Source organism: Phalacrocorax aristotelis, chromosome 1, assembly GCF_949628215.1.
Source record: "Phalacrocorax aristotelis chromosome 1, bGulAri2.1, whole genome shotgun sequence".
NCBI classification, from domain to species: domain Eukaryota; kingdom Metazoa; phylum Chordata; class Aves; order Suliformes; family Phalacrocoracidae; genus Phalacrocorax; species Phalacrocorax aristotelis.
Genome location: NC_134276.1, coordinates 98,132,747 through 98,159,808, shown reverse-complemented (window position 1 = coordinate 98,159,808; position 27,062 = coordinate 98,132,747). Strand labels below are relative to the sequence as shown.

The window sequence follows — 27,062 nt, the reverse complement described above, 5'->3', positions numbered from 1 at the left end:
AAGCAGATGATATTTTAAAAGCATGCATCACAGAATCCAACACAAAGACCCCATCACTGGATCAGTAAATGGGACTTTCCCTTTAGCTTTATCATCGCTGCTTTTCCTATGTAATTGGCTGCCTCTGTAATGAGTAAAAATAGTTACCCTGATTCAGCAACAACAGGAGCTTGGTCGTATCCCTTCTCTTGGAGGATCTCAATTGCTTTTTGACAGCTGACTTCTGGGAGGAGAATGAGAGGGGCCGAGAGATTCAGTTTCTGCACCTTGATGTTCCACCACCTGTTGAAAGACAAATGGCAGCACCAAGCTCTCTGCTGCATGGCTGTGGGCCTGCTGAGACCAACCATGCAGATATCTTTTGCCTGCCTGCAAAGCTCACTCCACTTCTATCCCCAAAGCAGTAACACTACAAGTCTACGATGGCCAGGTCTTGTTGAAGCCAAGTTTTCCCTCAACCCAGTATTCATACAACACCAGAGGCCGGGCTGAGGCCAGCAGTCAGCAAGGTGCTGAACTGTCATGAGTCTGAGGAAGCTACTGAGGGCTTCACATCAAGCTCATGAGTGGAGGCCTACCAGTTTTACTTCTTTGGCCTGTATCCTTGGTCCTCCAAATGCAGTATTTGCAGCTCTTCCAGGAGAGAGCCTGGCAGAGATGCTCATGTGACTGAAGAGGGACAAGCTATGCTTTGGTTACTAGGGTCCAATATGATATGATATGTTTGGTGGGGACCAGAGACAACTCTCAACTCATCTCAGTCCTTCATCCTTGCAGAAATGGCAGGGCAATGCTAAAGCTGGAAGGGCCAAGAGCAATTCTAATCAGGCATGAAAGGCCTTGGAAATGTGTTAAGTTTGTAGGAAATATTTTGCAATAACCTTTGGTTATAGTAACCCAAAGGAGCACATGACATCAATAATACCTGCTGTCTTTAAAGTGGGAATCGGTGCTTTCTAAACCACCAGCATTTGCTCAGCCACATGTCAACTGGCATCAGCATTTTGCCTGTGATTCCCTGCCTTGAGGGAACTCTTTCCCCATGGTGTGCAAGAGACAGCTGGGTTGGTCATCTTTTCTGGCCTGCAGCTCTGGAAAGTGAAAATTTACTGTTCCCCACCAGAAAAGACCTCCAGAGCTGTTTGAAAGGGTGTTTGCTACAGGGGGGACCCATTTCCCCACTGGCCCAATGTTTCTTTGGACGTCAGCTGTGAGGATGATCAGAGAGAGGTTTTGAGTGGAGCTAGATGTCCACCTCAGCCATTCTGCTTGGCAGGGTTTAAGTGGCTCAGACAATGACTGCCACGTGGGAGGGGATTGGCTACTTTGAGACAGAAATGGCTCCTTTATAGCCTTTGGTTGGAGAACTAGGATATCTAAGCACTCAAAAGAGAGGAGATGACATTACAGCCTCCCCAGAGAGATCCAGACTTAACTGCATTTTTTCTAAATACTAAAAGATAAAAATTTCCTTTGAAGATAGTAATTTCCAGACTTAGAAAGCTGATTCCCTTAGCACTGTTTATACCAGAGGAAGTTGTCTTACCAAGGCTTGTGCTCCTGGACGTCATTTAGGAAACCATTTTTTATCATCCACTTATCATTCAAAAATTTGGACCTAGAAATCACCAACAAAGAGTGAGTCTGTGAGCCTTCCAGAAGAAGTCGTGCTTTGTTTCATGCTCTAGACCACAGCACTGCCCTGGGGCTCCCATGATTTTTGCAGCTGGCTGCTCTTAGTCCCTTTTAAGGTCAACGGGAGCTGTGGGTGCTCAGTAACTCTTAGAAGCACGACAGCTATTTGCCTTCCTAACTTTAGGCATGCAAGTTCAAAAACTGTAGCTTGACTGATTCCTGCTCCGTGCACTAAGTCAGTGACAAGAGGAAATAAAACCCAAGTGTCCCAACGCCCAGCCCCTGGCACTTGCCACAGTAGTATGCAATTTCTTTCTGTTGTTTTTTTTTTTCCTCCCCGCCTCTGTGAGCTGCTGGAGGGAGACTCCCAGCTCTGGACTCACTCCGAGTGCCACGCTATCAGACTTACTGGGGTAGTTTTCCAGCAACCCACACCACCTGGGTTCAGCAGTGCTAAGCTTGTGTCAATGAAGGGGCCCATGGCCCCAACCCAGGCTATATGCAGAGAGGGTGGGGAGAAGGCTATGGGCAGCATCCATCCTGCTGCTGGAAAGCAGGCGAGGAAATGAGAAACTCACATGTAGTTCCTGACGGAGTCGGGCAGGATGACGATGCAGCGCTGACCTTCCTTCAGGTCCTTGGCAGCCCGCACGGCAACAGACATGGCACTGCCTGAGCTGCCACCTGGATCGGTACCAAGAAGAGAAAGGCAAGCATTCGGGCTGCCCAGGGTGTAGGGCCACAGTCCTGGTGTGTGGGGCACGTTGCAGCCCTGTCTGATGTTACCAGGGGCACTGAGACTAAGTGGCAGCAGAGGTGGCACCTCATACACTAGGGCACTCAAGACACTGGGAGTGGGCGGACAACTGGACCTTGTAGGTTTTAGGATCAGGAAGAGGTAGGGACTGAAGGGACGTGTTCATATGGTGGATGTTGGCAATGGGCTTATGAGGCACCATAAAGAGTCACCTTATGAATTTCATGAACCACTTCTTGTGATGACTCTGAGGGCAGGCCAAGGGCTGAAAGGTTCAATATGGGGCCATTCACGCCACTGCTACCCATGCTGCACTGCTCCTTTGAGTGAGGAGAAGACCATGCCAATTATAGAGCTTCTGGCTGACGTATTTGGTGATCAAAGATTGACTTTAAATGCATTGTAAAGACTGAAAAAACCATAAACATTACATTCATGCTTGGAATACCAGGCCAGCATGATGGGAAGACTTAAATGCTCCCTGTGTCTCTGTGCACGCATGTGGTTAGCTGCACGTAGGGAAAGCAAGTCCCTGCTTTACAGAGGCAATTCTTCCACCGGTAGTTCCAGTGGATGTCAAACACATTCCACTATCTGTGTGCCAATTACACACTGCATTCAAGGCAGCACGTATTTTACAGCAGGTTAATTATCACTGGGTCACATTTTTCAAACAAATGAGGAACGGCCCTGAAAAATGCAGTTCAGGGAACATGAAACTATTCACAAATTACATTTGAGTTCAGCAAGTGGTTTCAGTTGAAACATGGTGACTCTGTGCCTGCTAGGTTAAATCAATATTTAAGCGTTTCATTACAAATGGCCTGATCTTTTTCAAAACTCCCTGGATGTGAGGGGTCAGGACTTTTATCAGCTGTAACTACAAGCATACATATTGTCTGGTCCTAGACACAAACTTATAGCTAGCTGGGTGGCAGGGAAGGCTGAAAAACCCTGATGCTGTGTAGAGGCTCTTTAGGGTACAGGCAGGGTTTGTCTGAGGGCACCTGTTCATTTTGGAAAGCTGGTGGGATCACTTACAGCTTGTTGGCACAGGGAGAAATACTCCGTAAGAACATCTTACACTTTCTTTACTTTCAAACTTTCCTGGTCCAAACCTGGCACCTCTAGTTGGCAACCGTTCAACGACAGAGAGTACAGCCTTGCAGAGTTGTTAGCGGCGCAACGGTTTTAGCCCACCTGTCCCGCCCCAAGTCCCATTAATCCTCTCTTCATCTCATGTAACACTACACCGCACAGAATTAGGCCTGAAGATCCAGTTCCCTGTGCAAAAGTGCTCCAGTAAGAGGAGAGTTATTGCTTCTATAATTATTGTGGCCAATGAGTCAGATCCCAGACCATGGGCTCACTGCCACACCTCTGAAGTCCACAGTGACCTACACACCAGCTCAGGCTTTGGCTATTCACCCCTATAAACCTAGCAGACACAAAATGCATAGAGCACCTACCCCAAAGCATTTTGGTCCCAAAAGAATGAGGTTCAAGGCATTGCTTAAGAGAAGCAACTTTTGTCATTGGTGCTTACCACACAATAATCCTTCCTCTCTAATAAGCCTGCGAGACATGAGGAACGAGTCTCTGTCGTTGCATTTATACCACTGATCAACCACCTGAAGAGAAAGCAAGAAGGTTGGTTTCTAGAAGTGCTATTTCAGGCTGGTCTGAGCCTGTGAGGCATGCTGTGGTGCTGGTGCCTACAACATCTGGCAGCTTTGAGCTGCTTTCCACACTTGTTGAAAACAGACACATTTGTCAGGGAGGCATCCTCAGTCCGGAAGGTGTGTCCTTACTTGCAGGCACCCACTCTATCCTTTCCAGCCAGCACCCTTTCCTTGGAGAGTTAGGGATGTCTGAGAGGGCCAGAGTCAGGATGTGGTGTTCATGATGTCCCAGGCTAGGCTACAATAATAGTCAAGATTTTACCGGGCAAAATTAGATCCAACTACAAAAATAGTTTTGGGGTACTACAGGTCAAAACTCCAAAGTCAGGTGCAGACAGCAGAAATGTAGTTACCACAACATCTGAAAACAAAGAACCTGGGGTTGGAGGCTGTAGGGGACCTCTCTAAGAACAAGGCTAGGAGAGCACTGGCAGCTTGAGTTAGGGCTTTAAAGCTCTGTGCCTGGTGGCAACTGATACACGAAGAAGAAACTTGACAAGAAGACGTATGAGGTTCATAATCTGTTGGTTTACATAGCCTGAATCTTGTGTTCCAGCCCATAAATGGTGCAGGGTTTCTCCTGTGTGTGTGTGGTGCCTACGACAGCGACAGCTCAGGAAACGCTAGTGTGATGAAGAGCAGCCTCAGCACTGACCTCTTCTGTGTGACTGTAGTAGAAGACACACATTATGAACATTGGTGAGGTTGAGCTGAGCTGCTACTGTGGCATATTCCTTGTTTGCCCCTGTATTTTGCTTCTCCTTGTAGGTCAGTTATAATCAGATTTACTCAGAGAGACACTTTAGTGGGGTGCCAATCCCCCCACAACAGCTTGTTCTGCACTGGGAAGGTACACAAGTAGCCTTAGGGCTGGGCCATAGCCAAGTGCCAGAGCTGACTACCTCTGAACTTGGGAGTAGGCTGGATGCAAAGCCAAAGAACAGACAGAGACCTCTCATCACACAGCTACTTACTGATCTGTCAAGGACAGTAGGGATAAAGTCATGCCCAATGCCCTCCACTTCGATGGTTGTGGTGTTCGTCCGGTTCATCTCACTGGGCAAAGCAACGATGGAGCCGTCGGGATCTACACCAATGATCTTTGAGGGAAGGAAGCTTTATTAAACCACAAAGGGAGTTCAGAAATAGTCAAACGCGCAACTCAAAGGAAAAATTACCCACGCCCTTATCAGCAATGTTTTCCTTCCCATGATATTAATTAATATTCCTATCCACTGGCAGCATAGAGAGCTTCCAGGATAAAAGGGTACTGCTTCCCACTGGCTTTTTAAACAGATCCTAGGTAGTGTTCAGCTGCTGCAGAAGTGACTGGTGGGTGGCTTAAAATGTTATCACTCTCAAGGTGTTTGTCATCACCCCTTTTGTTAGCCTGCTACTTCCAAAGCTCAACCCTTAGGATAGTGTGTGAGTGCTCCTCAATCTGCTCTAGTGCAAAGCCAGCCAGCTAGCTCAAACCTGTGGAAACCTGTGGCTACAGACATCCTTGCTGCATCTAGTTGCACTGGCTGACAGTGGCACCTCCCCTGTTGCTTACAGCTTTACATCTGGGCTGAGGTTGTCTCCCTCAGTGCTCAGCTTAAGAAGGGATGGTGACACTTCTCCACATGCAGCTTCAAGCAGTCAGTGACATTATCTCATGCCCAGATCCATTAGTGGCTGGGTCCACACCGTCTCAATTTGCCTGTGGTGGATCAGGGATCGCTCACGTGCCAGCTATGCTGGGGAGGCAGTAACCATCAAGCCTCCAGTCTGCCTTCAAGCACAGGCTCTGCAGAATGAGCATCTATGACTGGTGTCAACCATACAGCAATGGAGGCTTTTGCAGTGGCCCATGAGAAGCACTTACACAGTCTGCCTGCCACCCCTGCAGAGCTGCCAGGCAGGGTTAACCAGGAGCAGGAGCGGTAATACAGTCAGCTGAGCCAGCCACTTCTGCGGGGGTGTCTGACTGTGCCCTGGAAAGGGCAGGGCACTGGGCAGGGTGGGATTAGTAATGGGGCTGTGGAGCCTTTGTCTTCTAAGGCACTTGGATCTAGGTCAAGCTGAGTGTAACACCAAAGTGCTTCCAACAAAAGCCAAGCTTGCTGTGGAAAAAACAAATAGGTGGAGACAACATCTGCTAATTCAGGTGAGCCATGGGGTTAGGCTTGATCGAAAGCACAAGCAGGAAGACCCAGGGGGGCTGTAACTCTCTGTGGGCAGCCCTGCCTCCCAGCTTACCTTGCATTCTGGGCACTTCTCCTTCAGCTTCCTGGCGATGCCAGTGACAGTGCCTCCTGTCCCAGAACCAATCACCACCATGTGGACCTTGCCTGCAGGTCAGGGAAGAGAGAGGCATGCAGGGACTCAGCATGGCCTCCAGCACAGTATTCCCTTTATTCAGGGCCCTGCACAGATGCAGAGCCAGTGCTCCTCATCTGCTAGAACCCCGTTTGTGGGAGGGATAGGCAGAGGTCATGCTAGTGGCCAAAGCATGGTCCTGTGGAGAAGCTCAGATGAGCTTGCAGGATCCTAGCACAGCTGATCCTGCCTCAGCACAGAGGGCTGAAGGTGATCTCCAGATCTCCCAGTGGTGTCCATGATTTCGTCGTCTTTGTCATCTACTGGCTTAAGGGGGAGGGAGGATCTCAGCGCTTCCAGCCATTTCAAACCGCAGCACATCAAAGCAAAGCGCACACGTGGATAGCAGCACAATAACAATAATGAGCACAACTTTTCAGCTAGCGTTAACATCCACAGTGGAGAGAAGGCAGAGCTCCGTGCTGGCAATCATGTTGGTCAGATGTAGCCCCACTGGCATCAGTAAAATTATAATTATTTAGGACTGGTAGGAGCAGAGGCAGAGGCAGACTCAGGCCTCCAGACCCTTATGTTGCAACCACATTGGGAAAAAGGATTTATCTTATCACTGCTGGCAGCCAGTAGGAGCAAATATAAACATTGTAGTGGAGGGAAGGTTGAGACTGTTGCTCATCCCTGTTGCTACCTAGCTGCTGTACTGTTATGATAACTGCTCTCCAGTTAAAACCTTTGAGTCTTTTTTACATTTTGTAGTGCTCCCAGTCCTGGCAATAAATTTCACTTCTATCTGCACAGACATGGACTGGCATAATCCTTTATCCTTCCCCATCTGTCCCATCAAAAGTCATTAGTCTGTGAAGTTCCAGTCTATTTTGGTTTGCAAACGAGTGTGCTGGATCAGCCTGCCATGCCCTGATGGACTTGTATTCCCTAGTGAGGCCGCTTGGGCCATCTTGTTTTCTCAGCTGACAGGTTGCAGAGGTGTTGTAGCCACCGAGAGACAGGCTCTTCCTCCTTGGATACAGTCTGAATTTGTTAAGCCTCTGGTCTCCTCCCTCTGGCTTTTGAAATGGGAGGCTGTAGCCTGGAAGCTCTGCAGGCTCAGGTGGATCTGGAGTGCATTAGGTGAAGTTGCTACACCCTGCGTGTCAGTATTACCAAGGTGTCTTCACCTACAGAGGCCCTTTTGGCCATTTCTATACATTTAGATTAATAAATGATGTTAAATAAGCCTCTCAGAGAGGGCTATACCCCTCCACACATCCTCAGCACGTAGAAACAACAGCACAGACAGTACCTTCACACTGCTCCAGGATCTCCTCAGCTGTGGTGTCGTAATGAGCCAGGGGGTTGCTTGGATTTCGGTACTGTTTATTTCAACAGAGAATAGCATGACTTACTGTGTGAAGCATAGGTCAAATACCAAACTAGCAATAGCTCCTGACGAGCTTTACGCAGAGCATGCAACTGCCCCCTCCACTCCCTAGTGAGGGGTGCACTGCCACCCAGGCAGCCCAGGTCACAAGTTTTTCTCCTGGTTGTCACCTTGAGGCAGGTTTCTAAGGACACTTGGGATTTATCCACACTGAAAGATTAAACGTGCCCACAAACACTCTCTGGCACTTGGTGTCTATTTGGTGTGGGGATGGTGCGGCTGTCCCGTATGTTGCATTGCCAGGTTTTGTGGGATCTGGTGGGTTTGTTAATGCCCCAGCTGCTGGATGCAGAAGAGCTCCTCAGTATTTTAGCTATTGCTTAGGCAGAAACATTTTTAGCCTTTTCTGGTTTTAGCCTAGAAAAAGTTGAAAATACAGCCCCACAATACTCCTAAAAGCCTCAGAAAACAAAAAGAAATTACTCCTCAAATGTCACATTAGAACACTTCTTTAAAATATCATATATATATAATTTTGGGACCCACTTTGTCATTTAGGGGTATTTGTGGTTGGCAGTGCAGCAAGTTAGGTAGCTGGGAAATGTGGGCCAGAGTAGTTGATCTGTCTGTACAGACGGATTTACCACAGGCGGTACACAGGTACAGCACTGAAATGTGTGCAGCCCCACGTTCACACCCACAGACCAGGCTGCTTCTGAAAAGCGTATTCAGACATTGAGCTCTCTTTTTGTTATCAGGAAGGAAATTTATGCCTTCCCTGACTTTTCTGCACTATAGGAGCTCCCTACCCACCATAGGGATCCCTCCCTGCAGCGGGGTTAGACCGGGGGGAGGAGTGCCCTCCAGTACAAGACCCAGCATTGCAAGAACCACTAACGTGAATCAATGGTGTTTGCCCTTCACAGCATGAGGCTTATTTTTGAGGCAGAACAGAGACAGCTAACCAGGCATAAAAAGTTATTGTTTCAGGTCAAAGTTAAATCTGAAGCAATTTGAGGAGTCTTCCAAGTGTGCAAGAAAACCCAGCCTCAAGCACATCAGGCTTTGGCATGAGTATCACAGGTTTGGAAGTGTCCCTTACTTTGTTTCTGCCACCCTGTGATTTACAGAGGAGTGATTAAGTTTCAAACACCATAAAACACTGATGCAATCTGCCTCTGCTGCCAGTTCGAGCAAAGGCCCCAAACACAGGCAGACTTGGAGCACATGCTATAAACCACGTTTGGAAAGAGAGTTGCCGGAGGAGCAGCATTTACCTGGTCCAGGATGTGAGAGTTTGGGATTTCACTTTTCAGCTTCCAGGCAACACGAATGTTAGACTCTGGGGCATCAAAGCGGGTGCACGGGGTCCTCACAATTTCAACACCCAGCGCCTTCAGAATATCAACCTTTGGGAGGGAAGAGAGTAGATGTAACGCAGCTGATCCCACGTAGCGGTAGTAATCTGAACCTGCGGGCTCCTGGCAGCATCAGATGCTAGAGGAGCTTTGCATGCAGGAGACATTTAGCATTTGAAGATACAGCGTCTGATTCTCAGTTATACAACCTCTGACATCCTCCTGGCACCCAGGGCCTCCTGCTTGAAGCTGGCACACAGATTCAAGCCTGGCCTCATGCCCTGTCCTACTCGGAGGGCAGGCTGGGGACACAGCAGAGGTCCCCAAGCTGCTCCTTGGCGTTTGGGGAAAGGGGCAGAGGGAACTGGGGTAAGGAGCAGCGTTTCCTGTGTGCTGTGGTCTGAGCCCTGGCATGCAAGGAGGAGGTCCTAAAGCTGTCTTTGCCCCAAGTCCCTTCTCTCCTCTCACCAAGCACGGGGAAGGAGCAACTATGTATGAATCAGCCCTAGCGTATTAATCTTCTGGGAGATGCGGCTGTCAGGGTGAGAGGGGTTCAAAAGAAAAGGGTGGGTGAGTGTCAGGGCACTTGGAGATGAAGCCCATGGCAGCTGGAGGTGGCAACTGATCCAGACTGAGCTTAAGTGTTATTTATGTTGAAATGAGGGTGGTGCTTTGGAGAAGGGCTCAGTTTTGAGCCAAGTCAGGGTCCAGGTCTGGCTTCACTGGCATGACTTCAGCTGAGCAGTTTGTGAGACTTTTGGCTCCCCAAGGCAGAGATTTCTGCCATCTCCAGGACAGAAGTTTTACCTGATCATCAGCTCTTATGCAAGTGACTGGACTTCCACCATCTCAAGAAATCAGCTCAGACAACCATAAGCATCTCCGGGGTAAAGAAAACCATAGAGACACAGAGAGACCAAGCGACATGTCAAATGTCAGAGGGGAAGTTAGCAGGACCAGCAGTCAAGCCCTGGCACCCCACCCCCCTCTCCTCTGCTCCATGCAGACCTTGCCCTCGCAGACAGCAGGTATTGCTCCATTTCTCTGCAGCCACGCGCCATGTTTGGCTAACACATGACCCCAGCTGCACTGCTGACGCTAGATAATCAACCAGACCACCACAGTGTGCTTTTTTTTCCATCAAGAGGAAATCTTCTGAATAACTACAAAGCTATGCCAGTGTGTGCTGCAAGCCTAATTACCCTTTAAAGGAGAGGGCACCCCATCTCCAGAAAGGGAGAGGCATCGGGAGACAGGGAAGATGTTCCCCAGCTGTGGGTTAATACCATACAGAGCTCTGACCTTTTCCATGCTCATTTTCTCCGGCAAGACAATGATGCAACGGTAACCTTTCACTGCAGCTACCAGTGCCAGCCCGATTCCTAGGTGGTGGGGAGGAAAGGGAATTGGTTGACAACAGCATTTGGCAGAGCCGACCGACAAGCATTGCTTCCTACACTCCTCTCTCCCACTGGTGAACATAACCGGTGAACATTTGTTCACTGATGAACTACAGGTGACGGCATCCTCCGTGAGCCTCTCAGAATCACAGAATCAGATTTTGTGATTCTCAGGATGTGCCGGCAGCACCAGGGAGCACAGGAGAATGTGCTAACAGGAGAGCCAAGCTGTAGCATCCCTCTTGCTTGCAGAAGTCTTTCAGCATGGCACAGAGTGAATGGCAAGGCTGGGGAGCGCTTTCCTCCCCTCACCGAGGCTCAGCCCTCTTCCTTTGTTTTCCAAAACACAGGAGAGAGGTGATTTTGCTTCGGGAGTGCCTTTCCCTCCCCCTCAAATGCTCTCAGTTGGGAACACACACACATACAAAGCTGCACAAGTCACCCTGTGGCGAGCAGGTGAAGGGGACTCCTGCTCCAGTTTCACTGGGGGTGATGGATGGAGCCAGCTGCTCTCTAGCTAGAGAAGGAGGTGAAGCCAGAGCAGCATGTCCCTGACAGAGGCTGTAGGGAGCATGGTGCCGCCCTGACTATCCTGGCTGGGCAGGGAGCCAGCATGAGCCAGCTGGGAAACAATGCCAGGGGTGCACGTGTCCCCTCGTCCCCGTGTCTGGGGGGGGTGTCCAGGGAAAGGGGGGCTGGCCTGCAGCAAAAGGGCTGGTAAGGGGCAAAATTCCTAGAGATAAGCCCTATTTTGCATGGTTAGTGAGGGGAATGTGGCAGCACTGCAGCAGCAGAGGGGAGCTGCATATTCAACTCAATATTCAAGACCTTCCCCCTCCAAAAATACCCAGGGTTTCCCCGGCTCCTCCAGCTCCTGAGGCTGTTTGCTTTGCCATGAAGTAATGTGCCATGCATGCATGCATAGGAGTGGGACCCTCGCAGACCTTTGGGAATTTCAGCTCAAGGCACCTCAGCACCCCGGGCTGCCTGCAGCTGCCAAGAGGGGAGCTGAGGGAAGGATGGAGCCAGAGCAGCTGGGCCCAAAGCTGACCTTGTAACTGCAAGTGCAAAAGCTTCTCAAATCCCTTCCCCTCCTGCAGCCCCTCAGAGATGCCACCTGGCCAGGTACCCCAGCAAAGGGAGCATCCCTGCCCTTCCCACCTGTGTTTCCTGAAGTAGGTTCTATCAGCGTATCTCCCGGTTTTATAATCCCAGCTCTCTCTGCATCTTCCACCATCCTCAGACTGATGCGGTCCTTCACACTGCCCCCTGCATTGAAGTACTCACATTTTGCCACTGGAAATGAAAGGGGAAGCTCCATCAGGGATAATCTGTGGCTGGGAGCACCAGCTCCTTGCTCCCCCAGCCCTTGCTGCAGTAATATGAGGACACCCATTCCTCCCTTGCGGGATGGTCCTTTGCTCAGGGGAGCGCATCCACCATCTGCTTACAGGGTGCTGCAGCTTGTTATGGGATTAGCCATCAGCATACCTGTCCATAGTCCATCTTTCCCTCATGTTTCGCCTACCTGCAGCACCCTGAAATCAGCAGGCAGGTCTGGTAAGTCCAAGATGGGTTTAAAATCAGCCAGACATACAGTGTTTGCTATGTGGAAGGTCCCACACTGGCACGATCCACCTTGACGCCCTGCCTGAAGGATTATTCTCTGAGCCAGGCACGGTCAGCATTAACAGCAAGGTCTCACGGTCTCTCCTGGGGCATGGCAGTTATTAATAGGTACCTAAAAAGGTGCTTTTCTTTAACATGACCTGTAGCCCTGAATGGCATGTCATAAAGAAAAACAAACAACAGAAAGGGCACTTTCAAGTGTCAGTTAAAATTATGTTTTCTTCTCTGACCTACTAAAAATATCCCAACTAACAGAGACTTTCCAAGGCACCCTCAAACTGCAAGGCACACTTTTGCTCCTAATCAGGCCTTCTACAGCGCTAATGCTCAAGGCAGGACTCTTCCCACCAAGGTTTCGATGAGCATTTACATCTGAACTGATGGTACTGAGCTCTGTTTTATGGACAATAGGGCAAAATGTGTACTTTCAGGGTGTCATGCGCTTCATCCTAGCAGGGACAACTACTTCAGGCTGACAAATCAACCAGATATTCATGCCACCAAAGCAACAGAAGAAAAAAAACCTCTTGTGCTCATCATTATATTTTATAATGCAAAGTGCCAAAATTTCAGCTACTCAGAGATCCCTGGAGGCACAGAGATTACAACGTAATCGTGTCCAACCGTAACTTCTTCCTTGATGTGGCAGTGTTGCAAGCTTTGTTATATTTGCTTGGTGCTCTGCCTGTCCTGCTCTCCTTCCCTTCCTGCACCAGGGGAGGGAGACACCATCCCAGCAAAAAGGGTCTCCCCAGCTTTCCCACTGCTGTCTGCACCAAATCCTCTCTCTCCTGTAAGGCACTTGCCCCACCAAGACATCCTCCAAGGGACAGACTGCTTCACAGGGGGACCAGACATTGCAGACCTGTCCTCCAGACTCTGCCACCTCTGCTCCACAGTCCCGCACCATCCCCTGAGATCTCATTCCTGCCTGAATCTTACTGTCCTTCTGCCCAACTTGGCTGAAATTAATTAAATAGGGTTGAAAGTTATCGGAAAGGAGACAGAAAAGTCCACATAAACAGAGACAGCCTATTCATATCATCCTTATTTCTGTAGGGGACCAGGCTAAAAACAACCCTTACATAAGATACCACCAGTGCCATGTTAACATCCCCTCAGGGGAGGACTTGGGTCCTGCTGGAAAACCTGGCCCCACAGCCAGAGCCTTGGTCTGGCTTTTAGCACCAGGGCCTGGCACAGGTGTTGCTGATAAACACAGCTGTCATCAGCCCCTGCTGCTCTGCCTGGGGCTGTTTTGGGAAGGTCCTCAAAGGAAACTGTTGTTGCCTCCAGGACCATGATGCAGCAGACAGCAGTGCCTGGCCTGGCTCCAGCTGACCTGTCAGAGATGATGCCACAGCAGAGCAGAGTCCCCCTTGCGTGGGAGCTCTGCCTGGCAGCCAAGGGCTATGCTGGCATGTGTCCCCCACAGCCTGAGCTGCTCCCTCTGCCCAGACAGGTTGCAGGAAGAGTCCTGCCATGCCCTTTGCTGTGTCCCAACCACCATGTTTCACGAAGGCTTGGCCAGTCTCTCCCCTGCGTGCCATGTGCTACCCCGGGTTCTCCAGCACCCCTGCCTATTGTCATGATGTCATCCACACATCCCCAAATTCAGCCCAGCTCTGCTCTGAACTTATGCTGCAGTTATCTGGGAGAAGAGATGCCTCCACTACCACTAGCCCCCTGCTCACTGCAGCTTGAAACCATCCTGTTTGGTCTGACAAATGACTGTAGTGTAACCTAATAAGCGGGAGTACCTAATACATGCCATCTCTGGCCCTCCCCACCAGTGCTTGCTCTCCATAGAGCCTCTTCTGAAGCTCCCCTCCAACACTGCCCCTCACCCTCGCCTCGTGGCACAGAAAAACCTGGTGGAAAGGGGACACTCACAGAGCTCACACTTGAGCCCATAGGACTTCCCAATCTTGTTGACTCGGACCATTGGGGTGCAGCCAATTTTCTTCAGGATGTTGGGCAAGATCTTTGTTTCTTCTGGCCTGAAATAATACAGGAAAAAAAAGAAATATGTCAAATCAAAGCAACTGTTATGCAACATGAACAAAGATAAAATCTGAGTGAGGTTTCAGCAACTTTAACAAGGCCACCAAAAGACATCCCAACTCCAAGAGAAAAGGTTCCCATCAACAATTAATGGTGACAGGAGGTAGTTATTGTTTTCAATGGGTTCAATTATGGTTTACAATGAGTTATTAATTCTTTTTGCATAAAAAAGAAGTTAATTAATTTTCAGGTCTGTTCTGAAATATCTTGTTCTGGAAGGCCCTAGGCCAGACCTAGAACTAAGTTATAGCTGACAAGCCTTGGGGTTTTACGCAGTGGGTGAGAACGCCAGAAGGCCATGCACAATTCAAGGCTCCTCCTCTTTCCTCTGTCCTACCCAGCACCACCTCCGCTTTTCACATTTTCAGCTATCGCTGGGCTAACTGTTGCTTGCCTGGCCAGGACTCCAAGCCATCAGAAGGGCCCAGGACACAGGGGAGTCTGGAGGGTTTTTTGCAAATAGCCGAAAGGAGCTCTTGGATCAGTGCAGTCCAGCCTCCTGGTTTTGCTAGTCTCTGTCAGGCTCCGGCAGAAGCCAAGACTCATGTCACAGCAATTGCAGCCAGAATGAAAAAGACACGTTTGCCCAACACGCGACCGCATGCATCTTGCTGCACAGCAAGGGAACTCCTGTCCTTGAACTTTTTAAAAGATGGAGGGAAAAGATTGATGAGAAGAGTTGTTTTTATTGGGGCCACAAATGTACTGCCCCTGCTTGACAGCCAGCACGTCTGTCTCTGAGTGGGGTGACAAAGCCCCACTCCCTTGCTGTTCAGCTCTCCTTTGCACAGCTCTTGCCTACTATCATCCTTTGAACCTTGAACCCAAGTTATCCCTGTCTGCTGTTGCAGCCAGGCAGATGTCTGTCTGCTGACAGAAAGTCCATGTGGTGCAGGGATGACATACTGACTTACTTAAAGACGCACATCTCTCTCCAGGTTTTGCAAGCATGATATAAACACTTCTTGCTTTGCAAGAGTACAGGGGTAGTGGTTTAGTGCAGGTCTTTACTACCAAAAGAGGCCAGCCTCCTTACATCTCCAGCCCTGAAATGATGAAGTATTACACGTGTGCTGTTACCTCCTACTCCATGGAAAGTGTTACCGTGTACACTACAACCTCTGTTGACTGCTGGTAAATGTGAGGCAATAACTCAGTGAATGAGCTTCCCCCACAGCTGCAGGCATTTTCAATTTGCTCTAAAAGCCACTGAAATGCTCAGGGATTTCAGTGGGGTTGAGCCATGGCACGAGGAGACTCCAGCTCCTTCAAGCAGTGTTTAACTAAAGCCTGGCTTTCAAGAGGGTGACCTGCATATTACATTATATGTCTAGATTGCAGGACTTCAGCTTGAGAGAAGAAAGGAAGGCCGTTTATTTACCTTCAGCCAGTAATTGTGGTAAACAAGATGCTACTGTGCCCTTTGAACCCCAGCAAGGTGTGATGTAGCATGGTGAGGTGCTGTGCGGCTCTGGGGTCTGCAGTGGCAGAGCCTGGTGAGGGGACGGGGAAGGGGAAGGCAACCTCTGCTGCCTTGCATGCTGGGGTGAGCCTTGCCGGGAGGGTAAAGGTGGGAACCAGAAACTTGACTGCTCTTTTGCATTGCCACCGTCTACCATCCCCTGAAAAGAAGAGCCTTTCTATCACTCTGGGCCAAATTTTCCACAGTTCCTATCAAATTCCTACCAAATTTTACTACAGAAATAATACCAGCATGGTCAGCTTCCTTCCCCAGCTGCAGGAGCTCTGTGCATGGGCCTGAAGGCAGCAGGCCTATGGATACAAGAATCCATGGCAAATGCCTTTGGTGTTCCTAAAGGATGTGGTGGGGATACTCTGGTCCTGCAGCTGCTGGTATCAGTTCAGGATCGTAGTGGACAAGGACTGTTTTTGTCCAAGATTTCTGCTTTTGCTTATGGCATATTATTCCATAAGGTGTCCAGGAGAAAAGCAATCCTGGCAAACCAAGTCATTCTTGCTGAGGTTATAGCAGGTCAGAACTGGCTCAAGGGATTTCAGAACTAGCTTACCCCTGTATCTTTAGAAAAATTTAAATAATTAATATTCTTAATTAAAAATTGTCTTCTCCCTCGCCCACCCCATCCTCTGCTTCCACCCCCAAAACTCAATCAGGTTTCACGTGGGAAACTCAGGAAGTGCAGAGATTTTTTCTACATTGGCTGCCATCTGTGGTTTACCCCGAGCAGAGAAAACAAACAAATCCCCTCCGTGCACTTCTGCAAAGTAAAGGAAATGGTGTGATGTCTCACAGTGTATTTTATTCACTGCTGTACAGAGGGTTATGTTTGAGTCCCTGCACCAGCAATGCTGCATGGGGCCCCTCAGCCAGACTCCTTCCCCAGGGAGATGCCCAATGCCCAATGCCCAGGGCTGGGGCTGCCCCTGTTCCCCCCCACACAGGGTGCCCACCTCTTGGGTGGAGGGTGGAGGGTGGGACTGGCCCTGGCACCAGCCTCACCTTGCTGTCCTGTGGCGCCTTGTGCTAATTTGCTTAAAATAAAAAATATTATCCTGTTCAGCATGATAATAGAAGAAAAAAATTTTGACTGAAGAGAGCTGATCCTGTCCTCGGGTGCTACCTTCAGGGACTGCACTGGGTTAGTGTCTAGATGTACCTTTTCTGGATCAGCTCTGAGGCTGTGGAGCCCAGTTGTCCTTCACGGGCCAGACCTGGAGGCTGCTTTGGGCTTCACACATGCCAGTGGCTGTGCCCCGGCTGCGTGCTGCCTGTTATGCCGTATCAAGCCCCCCCAGACAGCTCCCGGCTGCCAGGTGTCCACACAGCAGTGCCACATCTCCCATGGGCTCCAGTTCCACACATGCTAGAGCTGAATTCATGTTTTATATCACAGCACAGCACAGCAGGGATATGTCCACAATTCTCCTGACGTTTATAGGACAGCCTTACCTTTAATAGCTTGTCTGGGTCTGGTTTGCCAGGCCATCAGAACACCTCTCTCTTCGACTGATGACTGCATGGCTGCCACTGAACGTACTGTACACAGGATGGGTGCAACAGCTTTGGGGTGTATGTGTGCATTAACACTACAGGCAGGAGAGCCATTACTGCATTTCCTTGAGTGCCTAGCACTTGGGAGTGCCTTCGCTTCTGCTGTGCAACACCAGACCTCACAGAGTCTGTTTTCAAATGTGTGCTGGAAAACAGAGCTGAGTCTCTATCCAGCCACATCTTTCTGCAAGATCAAAGTGAGCGAGAAAGTTCTTGCTGGAGAGGAGATACTAGGTGAGGTTTGCCTTCTGGAAAATAAACCATAATCAACATAACATATGGTCAAACTACTGACTTCTGGTCATGACCATCCTGGTGTAACAGTAGTATTTCATCTTCAGAAAAAGATATTGAACTTCCTGCACACTGATAAAACCAGCAAGAAAGAATTACTTACAAGGGCATACAGGAGTGGGGAGACCTGGTGGCAGGCATTGCAGCTGTCCATGTGCATTTACTGGGCAAGTTGGGAAGAATCCATGTGCTGTCAGCTTTACTTTCCTGACTTCCCACACAGCTGCCGTTCATGAGCAGGCACGTCTTCGTCAGCTCCTGCGTTGTGGAAATAGAGACCCCCAGTCACCTGGGAGGAAAAGTGGGCAGGCGGGCACCTGGGCAATAATTGTTGAAGGCAATTCCATATTTGGGTGTGAAAGCAGGATGGTCAATCTGCATGGGGCATCCCTACCATGGTATTTCAGAAACCCATTTCCACGGATGCATTAAATTGCTCTATTTTGGAGTGGTATACTAAACCACATACATAGTAAACCATCACCTGGCCACCATCTCCAGTAAGTATTCCCCTGCTCTAATGCACATTGAAGCATCCCCTCCACTAGAAAATTTAGTGGTTTGTATTTAATTATTTGGTCAACAGCAATATTTTTCACCCTAGCAGTGAAGAAACTGTAGATAAGTCTACCAAGCAATAATTTGAGAATACTTGTATGGTGATAGCGGGGTTCAAAGGGTCACAGGACACCTCTACTCTGGCATCAGAGTTCATTAAAAGTGAAAAAAGAGGATCAATAGAAACAAAACATCAGCGAAGGTCAGCAAAGGTGCTCAGGAGTACAGAGCAAGTTCCACAGTAAAACAGCTTAAATAGAGGTGGATTCATCAGACTGGAAATGAGACTGGTGGCTGGTAGTGACAATGGGCTGAAAATCCTAGGGGATCTGGAGGTGACTGAGAAACAGCTTTTTGTTTCTCAGCATCAAGTAATAAGGCAAAATGAAACTATCAGGAGCAACTATAGGAGCAGAGTGGGTAAAGGTGGAACCAGATAAGTGTTACACATGTTTGCAAAGGTCAAGTTCATTAGTGGCTTTTAAAAACACTGGCCCTAATGGCACCTGCACTCTGTGAACATGGTAATTTGCTGTGCTCATTTCTTTGTATTGCTGGTGCATAAACAGAGAAAAGGAGGAGTCTGGTTTTATAGTTTATTCTCAGCATCTGCTACCGACCAATAGCAGAAATAGCTATGGAGCTTTGGTGTGACCCTCTCTGGTGGGACCCTGTCTGCAATTCATTAGCCACCCTTTTGAACTAAGGAAATGAGCTGCATGGAGAAAAGACACATTATTTTGGTAGTTGGAAGTTTCTTTTCTGCCGTGTTCACAGAATAAATTTGCCCTGATTCAGCCTTTGTTGAATAGAGGAACCTCACAGTCCAGCAGGGCCATGGTTGGAGACTTGTGTCTTACTTACTTCAACTGATCAATTCAGTTGGTGTTAACCTGCTTGTTGTACCATACCTGCCCTGTCTTCCTACACTACTGTGGTGGTACATTTTGCAGTTAGAACAAGTGTAATGCTCTTATTAACTTTACTGTAGTAGAAATTCTCAAGGGCACGATGTTGGACCTTCCTTCTACGTTTAACTTTAGATTGAGAACAAAGACATAACTTTGAAATTTGATAGAACCAAAGCAGTGACAGAAAGAAGAAATATCTCATTTCTAAATACAGTGGACTACCTGCAGAAGGACCAGGCCTGCTGCCATGGTGGAGGGGGGGGGATGTGGGAAATCCACTGCAGCTACTGACCTGGGGAGGGAATTCAGGCAGCTGACAGGAGGATGCTGGAGCCAACCTGTGCAGCACAGATAGCAGGGGCCAGGAAGTCTGCAGAGCATCATCTTCATCCCAGGCCATAAAGCCACTACTCTGCCCCTCCTTGACACCCAGGCCGCCTGCAGTTCCTGTGAAGCCCAGCTGACTCACAATGGCCAGGCAAGCAGACAACACACTGATATGGCTGGGTCTTTATTATCTAATTAATTTGTGGCTTGACATGTGAGCCCAAGGGCAGCCTTAATTACCATTTCTGCCATCCTCCTGCTCTCTTGCTTGCTTCACCCACTTGGCACTCTTTGAAGCAGCACGGTGGAACTACCTGAGGTCAGCGCTGTGCTTTCCCAGTCGTTTCCCCACTGACTGGGAGACAGGGGCTGTGATTCACTCCCTGTGTGTTGGGCTGTCCCTGAAACACAGAAATACACCACACCATTATTCTAGCCATAGTAGAGGGCTAAAATGGCCCGAGGCATGTAGCTGAGCTTTATTCTCAGCCAGAGGCACTCAGGCATCTCTGAAGATGAAGGTCAACAACCTGATGTCACCACCTGGCCCCGTGACCAAAGCTGGATGCAGGATGGAAGGCAGGAGACATTGGGCCACCTCCACGTCAGGCACTGAGCTGCCTTTTCTCCTCTGGAGACATGGACCCCAGCCCCACAAAGCAGCAAGAGACCGCAAGGGTGCAGGGAGGTCATATCAAAATGGCTTGGACCCCTCAGCTGACAAAAACTCTCCTGGCAAACTTTGCCTCCTGGCTGTCTTCCCCACCACTGCCAAACCTGTTGCTTCTTGGGATGGATTAAAGGCAAAAAAAAAGTTCATTTCCTTGCAAGCCAGGATTTGTTTTGGCCTTGAATGTATCTCCCCAAGCAAATCCTTGTGTACCTAATGAATTAACTGGGAAGGAGCAAAAGTCACTTGTGGGTAAAGAAGAGATAAGACACAGTGTATCAGAGGTAGTTATCATGTTTTCACAGCTGAGGTCACCAGTTACCAACCAAAATATTGGCAAACTAGATTTTACAAGTATTTTTTGTTCTTTTTTTTTTTTCTGGCAATGTCCATCTCCACCATTTTGTGGTGGGGTAGAAAGAGGTAAGAAGCATGGGCCTGAAAACATTAGGGCTGCTTTTCTGGGTCTTCCCCTCTTTGCTGGCACGTGGCTCCCTGACCCAGTGGGTGACAGCCCTGAGGGAGGCCTGCAGCAGCTGCAGGGCCCCCCGCAACCCCCCTCTCCCCTCCAGCCCCAGCTGGTGGGCGTGCTGCCTGTGCCCCATCTTTTCCCATGGGGCAGCTCAGCAGAGCTGCAGGAGCGACTTCAAGCTGTGGGGATCACTGGAGAGGGCCCAGTGCCACCCTCCAGGCTGGGGTTTGCACCACCTCTTTAGGGTAGCGGTCCCAGAGCCACTTTGTGTTTCAGCTGCGCACTTGGGGAGCCAACACCATGCATCCAGCTGCGGGGACAGCTGCCTGCCAAGCCCTGGGTGAAGGTGGGTGACCTCGCCGGGGGCTCAGGAGTGCTCTGACACCCCTCAGGCACCTGCCTGGGAACGTCAGCATCCAAGCACCTCCCTTGCCACCGCCAAGAAGTGCCACAAACCCCAGCATCACCCCTGCTAGGAGCAGCCAACCCGTCCCTAAAGCCATGCTGAGATGGCTGCTGCAGGAGGACTTCATGGAGGGAAGAGCATTACTGGCTTTCCACATTCTAAAATAAGGTTGCGTTCTGCTCGTTGTGTTCAGTTCCCTTAACATCGGATATCAAAAAAAACAGCAAGAATGGGGTTTTCATTTGTTCACTCACCCAAAGTGGATACAGATGTATTTTCTAGACACCCAAAGAACAGAGAAACAAAGCCTGGCCCTTGACTAGGTCAACATCTACGTTCCCCTCTGCTGGAGGAGATCTCATGTGTCTCCTCAAGGGTTGGTTAATTGCTGGCATGGTGCCACAGGACTGCACAGGTGTACTTCCAGTTACTAATCACTCTAAAATCTCTGCATTGCTGTGCCCAGGGTCTGGATTCATATTTAAATTAAGACATGTCTAAAACCACTGTGGTTCTGAAGGTAACTTTAAAAATTGCCTGAAGTGTAGGAACCCCCATACCATCTAAGCAAGACAGCAGATGACCTGAAATAGTACAAAAGGATGGGAAGAATCTGACCTTCCCACATCTTTCAGAGGCCTTGACACACCACCAGCAAGCTGCTCCCCTGATGACACTCTCAGCAGTCACAGCCCATGAACACGCAGGCTGGGGTGGAAAGTGTGGACAGAAAGGGGCATGGGGCCACTGTGGACAGTCTGACTGCAGCCACTGATGGCTGAGAGGAGCAATGTCCGGTGCAAGCATCTCCCCACACTGCCTCCAGTGCAGTTTTAAGTCACCTTATATCACAAAGTGAAGATATGTCCTTCCTTGATTACCAAAATGCTTATCCATGTCCCAGTACTCCTCCTAACCCCTACCCGAAGCTTCAGCTATCATCTGATCAGCCGTCAGATACACCTGACCTATTGTAAGTGTCCTGCAACAGCCCCTTTACTTTCTTCTAAATAGTGAATCTTGAAACGGCACAAAACTAGACAAAGAATAAATGGAAATATCCCCTGGAGCTGGGAGGCAAGGCAGGAGACTGGGTGTGCTAACACACAATTCCGCAGCTGCTGCCACCTACTGAAAATGTATGACAAAGAGCATAGGCTAATGTTTATAGACTACTTTGCAGATAGGAGGTTGCAATTATTAAGTTATCAGACTGCACTGATAACTTCAAAAGGAAGAAAATCAAGACACGCACATTAAGTAGAGTGAGGGAAAATAAGATGAACTCAGCAGGGCAGAGAGAGGTACATGTGAACTTGTCCCATTCAAAGAAAAATGTCATTTTCTTGCTTTATTTTAAAGAAATGGTATTGCTGTCACTGAGCAAGACAAACGCAACATCAGTTTAGCAGAATCATGGAGTGACTCAGGCTGGAAGGGGCCTCAGGAGGTGCCCAGCCCAGTCTCTTGCTCAAAGCTGGGTCAGCACTAAGTTCAGCCCAGATGCTCAGGGCTTTGTCCTCTTGGGTCTTGAAAAGCTCCAAGGATGGAGACTGCACAAGCTCTCCAGACAACCCACTCCACCGCCCGACTAACCTTGTAGCATAAAGCCAGAATCTCCCGTTTTCAGATTTATTCAGATCTTGCTGAAAGTGCAGATGCTCCCCAGATCAGAGTCAACCATTGAACAGGCTGGGAAGCAGAGGCTACCAGATTCCTCCTCTTTCCAAGCCTCTCCACGACAACAAAGTTACCTGGTTAGTAGGCAGGGCTCCCATGCAGTCTGCCATTAGAAAAGCAGCATGTTCAGTAACAGATAAGCCATACTTACCACCTTCAGTGTATGAGCCGAGCGCCTTCGCTGCTCTCCAGCGCTGAGCTTATATGTGCCGGTGGCAGGGGACAGCAATGAGTGGTGGTAAGCGCTCTGCGGAGGGACGCTGATTGGATCCTGCCCCGTACCTAATTATGCCCAGCACCTGATTGCTCTCCGAGCGTAAAAGATTGGGGTATAAATAAAGACAAGCAATTTGCTTATGTGCTCTCAATCCCTCCCCAGCAATTTTGTGGTGGTCTTAGAACTTCATTTCTGATCTGATTTGGTGTCTCATACTTAACCTGCTGCTTAAACCCAGCTTCTCTCTGTCAGCACGTGCCTTGCTGAATCAGGCACAAGCAATGACAGAAATTACATATTACATGAGGCACTGTTTGATATGTACTCTCTGTGTGCTCTGGGAACCGGGGGTTAGTCTCCACACCACCTCCAGCCCTAAACCTCTTTCTCTTGCTCATGCTAGCTCCTGCTCCTCATGCAACTGCTTTCCTATTAAAGCAGCAAGCAGCTTCTGCTCTGGTGATTCCCAAAAGCTGGATGGGCATTTAGGAAATTATCTGGGTGCAGATTTACTGGAAGAAGAAAAGCCCATGGGAATTTCAGTCCCTCCTTTGCCCTCTCCTTCCCACAGCCGGGGCAGTGCCCAGAGTTGCCTGGCCCGGGCTGGGGCTGTGTGTGCTCGCCCAAAACACAGTCTCGAAGGAAACTTCACCACTATTCAGATGATCAGGCGAGAATAAGGCTTACTGGAATGCTTATTTTGGAATTAAACCTTTCAAAGACATGACTGTTGTAGGTATTAGCACAGGAATGACATTACCTTTGGTCTTTTTGCAATAAATGAACTCTCTGGAAAACATTGCCAGAGGTAATCTGTTGTAGAAAAATCTGTGGGCTATCTGATGTGACGCAGAGCATGCAGGTCTGTCGTAAAGAGGCTGCAAATAACCCTAACTCCAGCAAGAATTGTGTTTTCTGGGCATTGCAGTTACAGAATAACCCAGCCACTCCTTCCTGGCTATCTCCCAAAGCAGCGTCTGCTCAAAGTGAAGCCACATTAAAAAATAAGATTCTTCCCTTTAGTGACCAAACTGCCAGAAGCAGTGATCTTTGCAAAGTAAAAGGAAACCGAGATTTAGATGGGTATTGGAGGGACAGAAGATCATTTTGAAATAAAAGACTTTGTTTAGAGATATATTTTTTTTACGAAAGAGTTTCCTCAGAGAAGGTCTAAAAAGCAAGTTTCGGGGCTTTGAAAAAAATTCCTCCCAATGTTCCCTTTTCGGGGGCAAGGTAAAATCTGTTAACTACATTTAACCACAATGCTCAAGTAACTTGCCCACCACCACCATCCCCCCAGCTGCTCTGCGGCCTGACTCTGTTCAGCCATACGGGCATGCATGCGACTGGTTTTGCCCCCGGCAGGTGAGGATAGCAGGCATGTTGACGTGGGTGTTCCTGCTTTGCCTGCACCTGGCTGAAGAGCAGAGGAGGTGCTGGTCCACAGGGGGCTGGACGGGGTCTGCACTGGCATCCTTGTCGTGCTCCCATTCCATACAGACACACCAGATACTTCACAGCCCGTGCATATAATTAAAAAGATGTCCCATGGGTACCTAATCATACCTTGCTGTTCTGCAGTGCTTGTGTTTAAGTTCTACTATGTTGAAAAAACACATGAAAGCACGTCACACAGATCTTTATTCCACAGCAGACTTGCACCACTCTGTCCCTTATCTGAACAGTTACCTCGCAGCTTTTACCCTGCAGGATCCCACTGACTAAACGGCGGCGTCCTCAGGCCGGGAAGCAGCAACCGGAGAGAACCAGCCAGCTGGCCATAAAAAGAGAGGGAGCAGAGGGAGTGATGGAGGCAGCCAAGGGCACTGGGATGGCTCCTTGCTCTCTCAAAAAGGTGTGATGGGACGGTTCATGCCCAGGGAGAGGGCCTCTGCTTTTAAAGCATCATCAAAAAGACCCTTTGCAGAGGTAGTTTTGTAGTACTCATCTTGGTGGTGTCAGAAGGGACGCAGCACTCAAGTTTTACTTCTGGGCGCTTGGGAGGAGAAACCTTTCATAGCCACAGAGGCACCCCTGGCGAATTTTTCTCCTAGAAGAGACAATCTGGTTTTAAAAGGTTCCTGATTCTGCTGTATTAAGTGGGAAGAAATTCACAATTTTCCCTCCCATGTATTTTAATAATCAAAATGGCTTTGTCAAAGCAGTTGAAGCTCCATGGTTGGGCTTGATAAGGTGTCAGGAGAAGAAGGGTTAGCAATGTTCCGGGAAGGCCCAGCAGATAATTCAGGCTTTCCTTGGCTCTCAGCTTATCTTTGGCCATCAGAGAAAGCCATTTTGCTGTGAGAGCATGGAGTTAAAACTGCTACTGGTCAAGCTGAATGGGACTGTGAGTTGGAGTACTGGTGATAAGACCCACTATCTGAATTATGTGGATAAACAAGGAATAAAGGAGGTTGTTACTTGCCATTAAACATATTTTTCACCTGTACAACACACTTGCTGTGAAAGCCTTATTTTAGTGCAAAACTATTCCAGCTGAAACATGACATGTGCCATCTGTCCAAAATATGGATTTTATGAAGCCCTCCTCCCCATCATTTAAGTCTTACCAAAACCAGATAAATAATATAATTGTTCATGGCTAGACCCTGCTGACACTTCTGAGCGGCCGGCACTACATTTCATGACCAGCCTCACCTCGGCAGGGATATGATGGAGCAAGGTACTCAGTGTAACGAGCACTAGCCCAAACTTGTCACAGCCCAAGGCAGAAATGGGTTAGAAAAGTTAACCTTTTTGATATGGCGTTGAAGAAGCCATTCACACCCACCTGTTTCAGGAGAGGTCAGCATTTGCTTGTACAACCCATGGGTGTTCTCCATGCATCTGATGTGCCGTCTTTGATGGTGCACCTACTGCTGGCGGCTGTAGGGAGAGCTATGCTCCAGAGACAGCCGGGGGAAGAGCAGACCACCTAGCTTTTCTTAGGAGGGCACTGAAAGGAACCCAAGGCATGAGCAGCTCCAAACACACTGGGTTTCCAGCCCTTTGCAGGTCAGACCGACTGTGCTTGCCCCATGGGGCTGGTCAGCACATTCCCGTATCCTGATGGGTCCAAAAGGCAGCAGTCTCACTGTGAATCAGCACATTATCTTCACTCCAATTTCCCCATGGATATGAAGTATCTGTTACATACCTCGCTATGCAGGGAATATAGGGGCAGTTGGTGCCTGCAGGCCACTTGCCCTGTTGGTTTGGGCATACAAACCCAGGTGGTTACCACTAGAAGATGCAGCAACTTTTCAAAGCCTGAAAGGTGGCAGGTGTGAAAGAAGGCGGCAGATTTGTCTGAAGAAGCTATGGCGTAGTTTTAGCTACTGAAAGAGTGGCACAACCTGCAGTGTAAACAGCACTTGGCTTTTCCCCTAAATAGGGGTAGATTTTTCCTTAAGACTAAGGCAGGTGTGCACAGGTGGTGGCAGGTGAGCTGGTTGTTCTTATTGCCACACCACAGGTCAGGTACTGCAGGCTCTCCCCTCGCTTGCCCTCCAGCACAACAGCCACTGGGTAACTCTCGGTGTTTGGCACCGAACAAAGCAGTGTTTGGACATAGCCGTGACACGTGTCTCTCCTCCATCATTCCCCCTGACCTTGAGGAAGGCATGGGGACAGTCCAGATTTGCAGGAGCTGCTGTTTGATGCAGCAGCTGTACCCAGCTGAGCAATCCTTCCCTGCAGTCCTCCCTCCTGCCCTGCTTCCAGCCATCCCTGTCATACATTGCCCTCTCCATTACAGATGCCTAGAGAAACAAACCAGAAAACTGATTTCACTGATGAGGTAATGAGGTGTGGGGGGAAAGCTGCATTTCAGCTGGATGTGGTCTGTGACACAGTTCACTGTGCAGAGTGCTAGGGCAGCTTTGAGGCCAAGCCAGGGTCCCAGCAGGCAAGATGGCAGCACAGGTGGCTGGGTGCAAGGCTGGGCCCAGTCATGGCTGCAGCACAGCTTCGGCAGGAACTGAGGGAAAGGGCCCGGGCTCTGTGGACCCACACACATGCACAGAGCTTCCCCTCTGCATGCGTCTAACCCTGCAACAAGCGGGGCCAGCACCCGGATGCCAGCCGGGCTCCTTGCGCCCTGGCAGGGGCTGTGCCTCCACACTCCTACGCACAGCCACTTCTTTCTCCAGAGCTCCGCTTCCGATGCACCCATATAGATAAAGAACACCTTCAGGAATATTTCACGAGCAAAGCTCAAACACATCTGCCTTTACCTTGCAGTGACACTTCCATCAGCAACACAAGCGTAGGTT

The 27,062-nt window shown here is 49.2% G+C and overlaps 1 protein-coding gene across 2 annotated transcripts in view; it reads right to left on the bottom strand.

The window, feature by feature from the left end:
• LOC142059824 (cystathionine beta-synthase-like) overlaps positions 1-25,773 on the bottom strand; it is a 31,180-nt gene extending 5,407 nt beyond the window's left edge. Inside the window, exons 1-14 of one of the 2 annotated variants that reach the window (XM_075098974.1) lie at positions 25,580-25,773; positions 19,584-19,744; positions 17,651-17,805; positions 14,052-14,158; positions 11,691-11,825; positions 10,432-10,511; positions 9,049-9,180; positions 7,694-7,763; positions 6,316-6,407; positions 5,049-5,174; positions 3,939-4,023; positions 2,214-2,319; positions 1,547-1,618; positions 148-282 (exon numbers count right to left, since the gene is read on the bottom strand). In XM_075098974.1, coding sequence (XP_074955075.1) covers positions 148-282; positions 1,547-1,618; positions 2,214-2,319; positions 3,939-4,023; positions 5,049-5,174; positions 6,316-6,407; positions 7,694-7,763; positions 9,049-9,180; positions 10,432-10,511; positions 11,691-11,825; positions 14,052-14,158; positions 17,651-17,805; positions 19,584-19,595 — 1,307 coding nt within the window. In that variant the 5' untranslated portion in view covers positions 19,596-19,744; positions 25,580-25,773. Of the gene's footprint in view, positions 1-147; positions 283-1,546; positions 1,619-2,213; positions 2,320-3,938; positions 4,024-5,048; positions 5,175-6,315; positions 6,408-7,693; positions 7,764-9,048; positions 9,181-10,431; positions 10,512-11,690; positions 11,826-14,051; positions 14,159-17,650; positions 17,806-19,583; positions 19,745-22,722; positions 22,785-25,579 lie in introns of those variants that run through there. The other variant, XM_075098964.1, reaches the window with a different exon arrangement.
• Between the last annotated feature and the right edge of the window lie 1,289 nt (positions 25,774-27,062).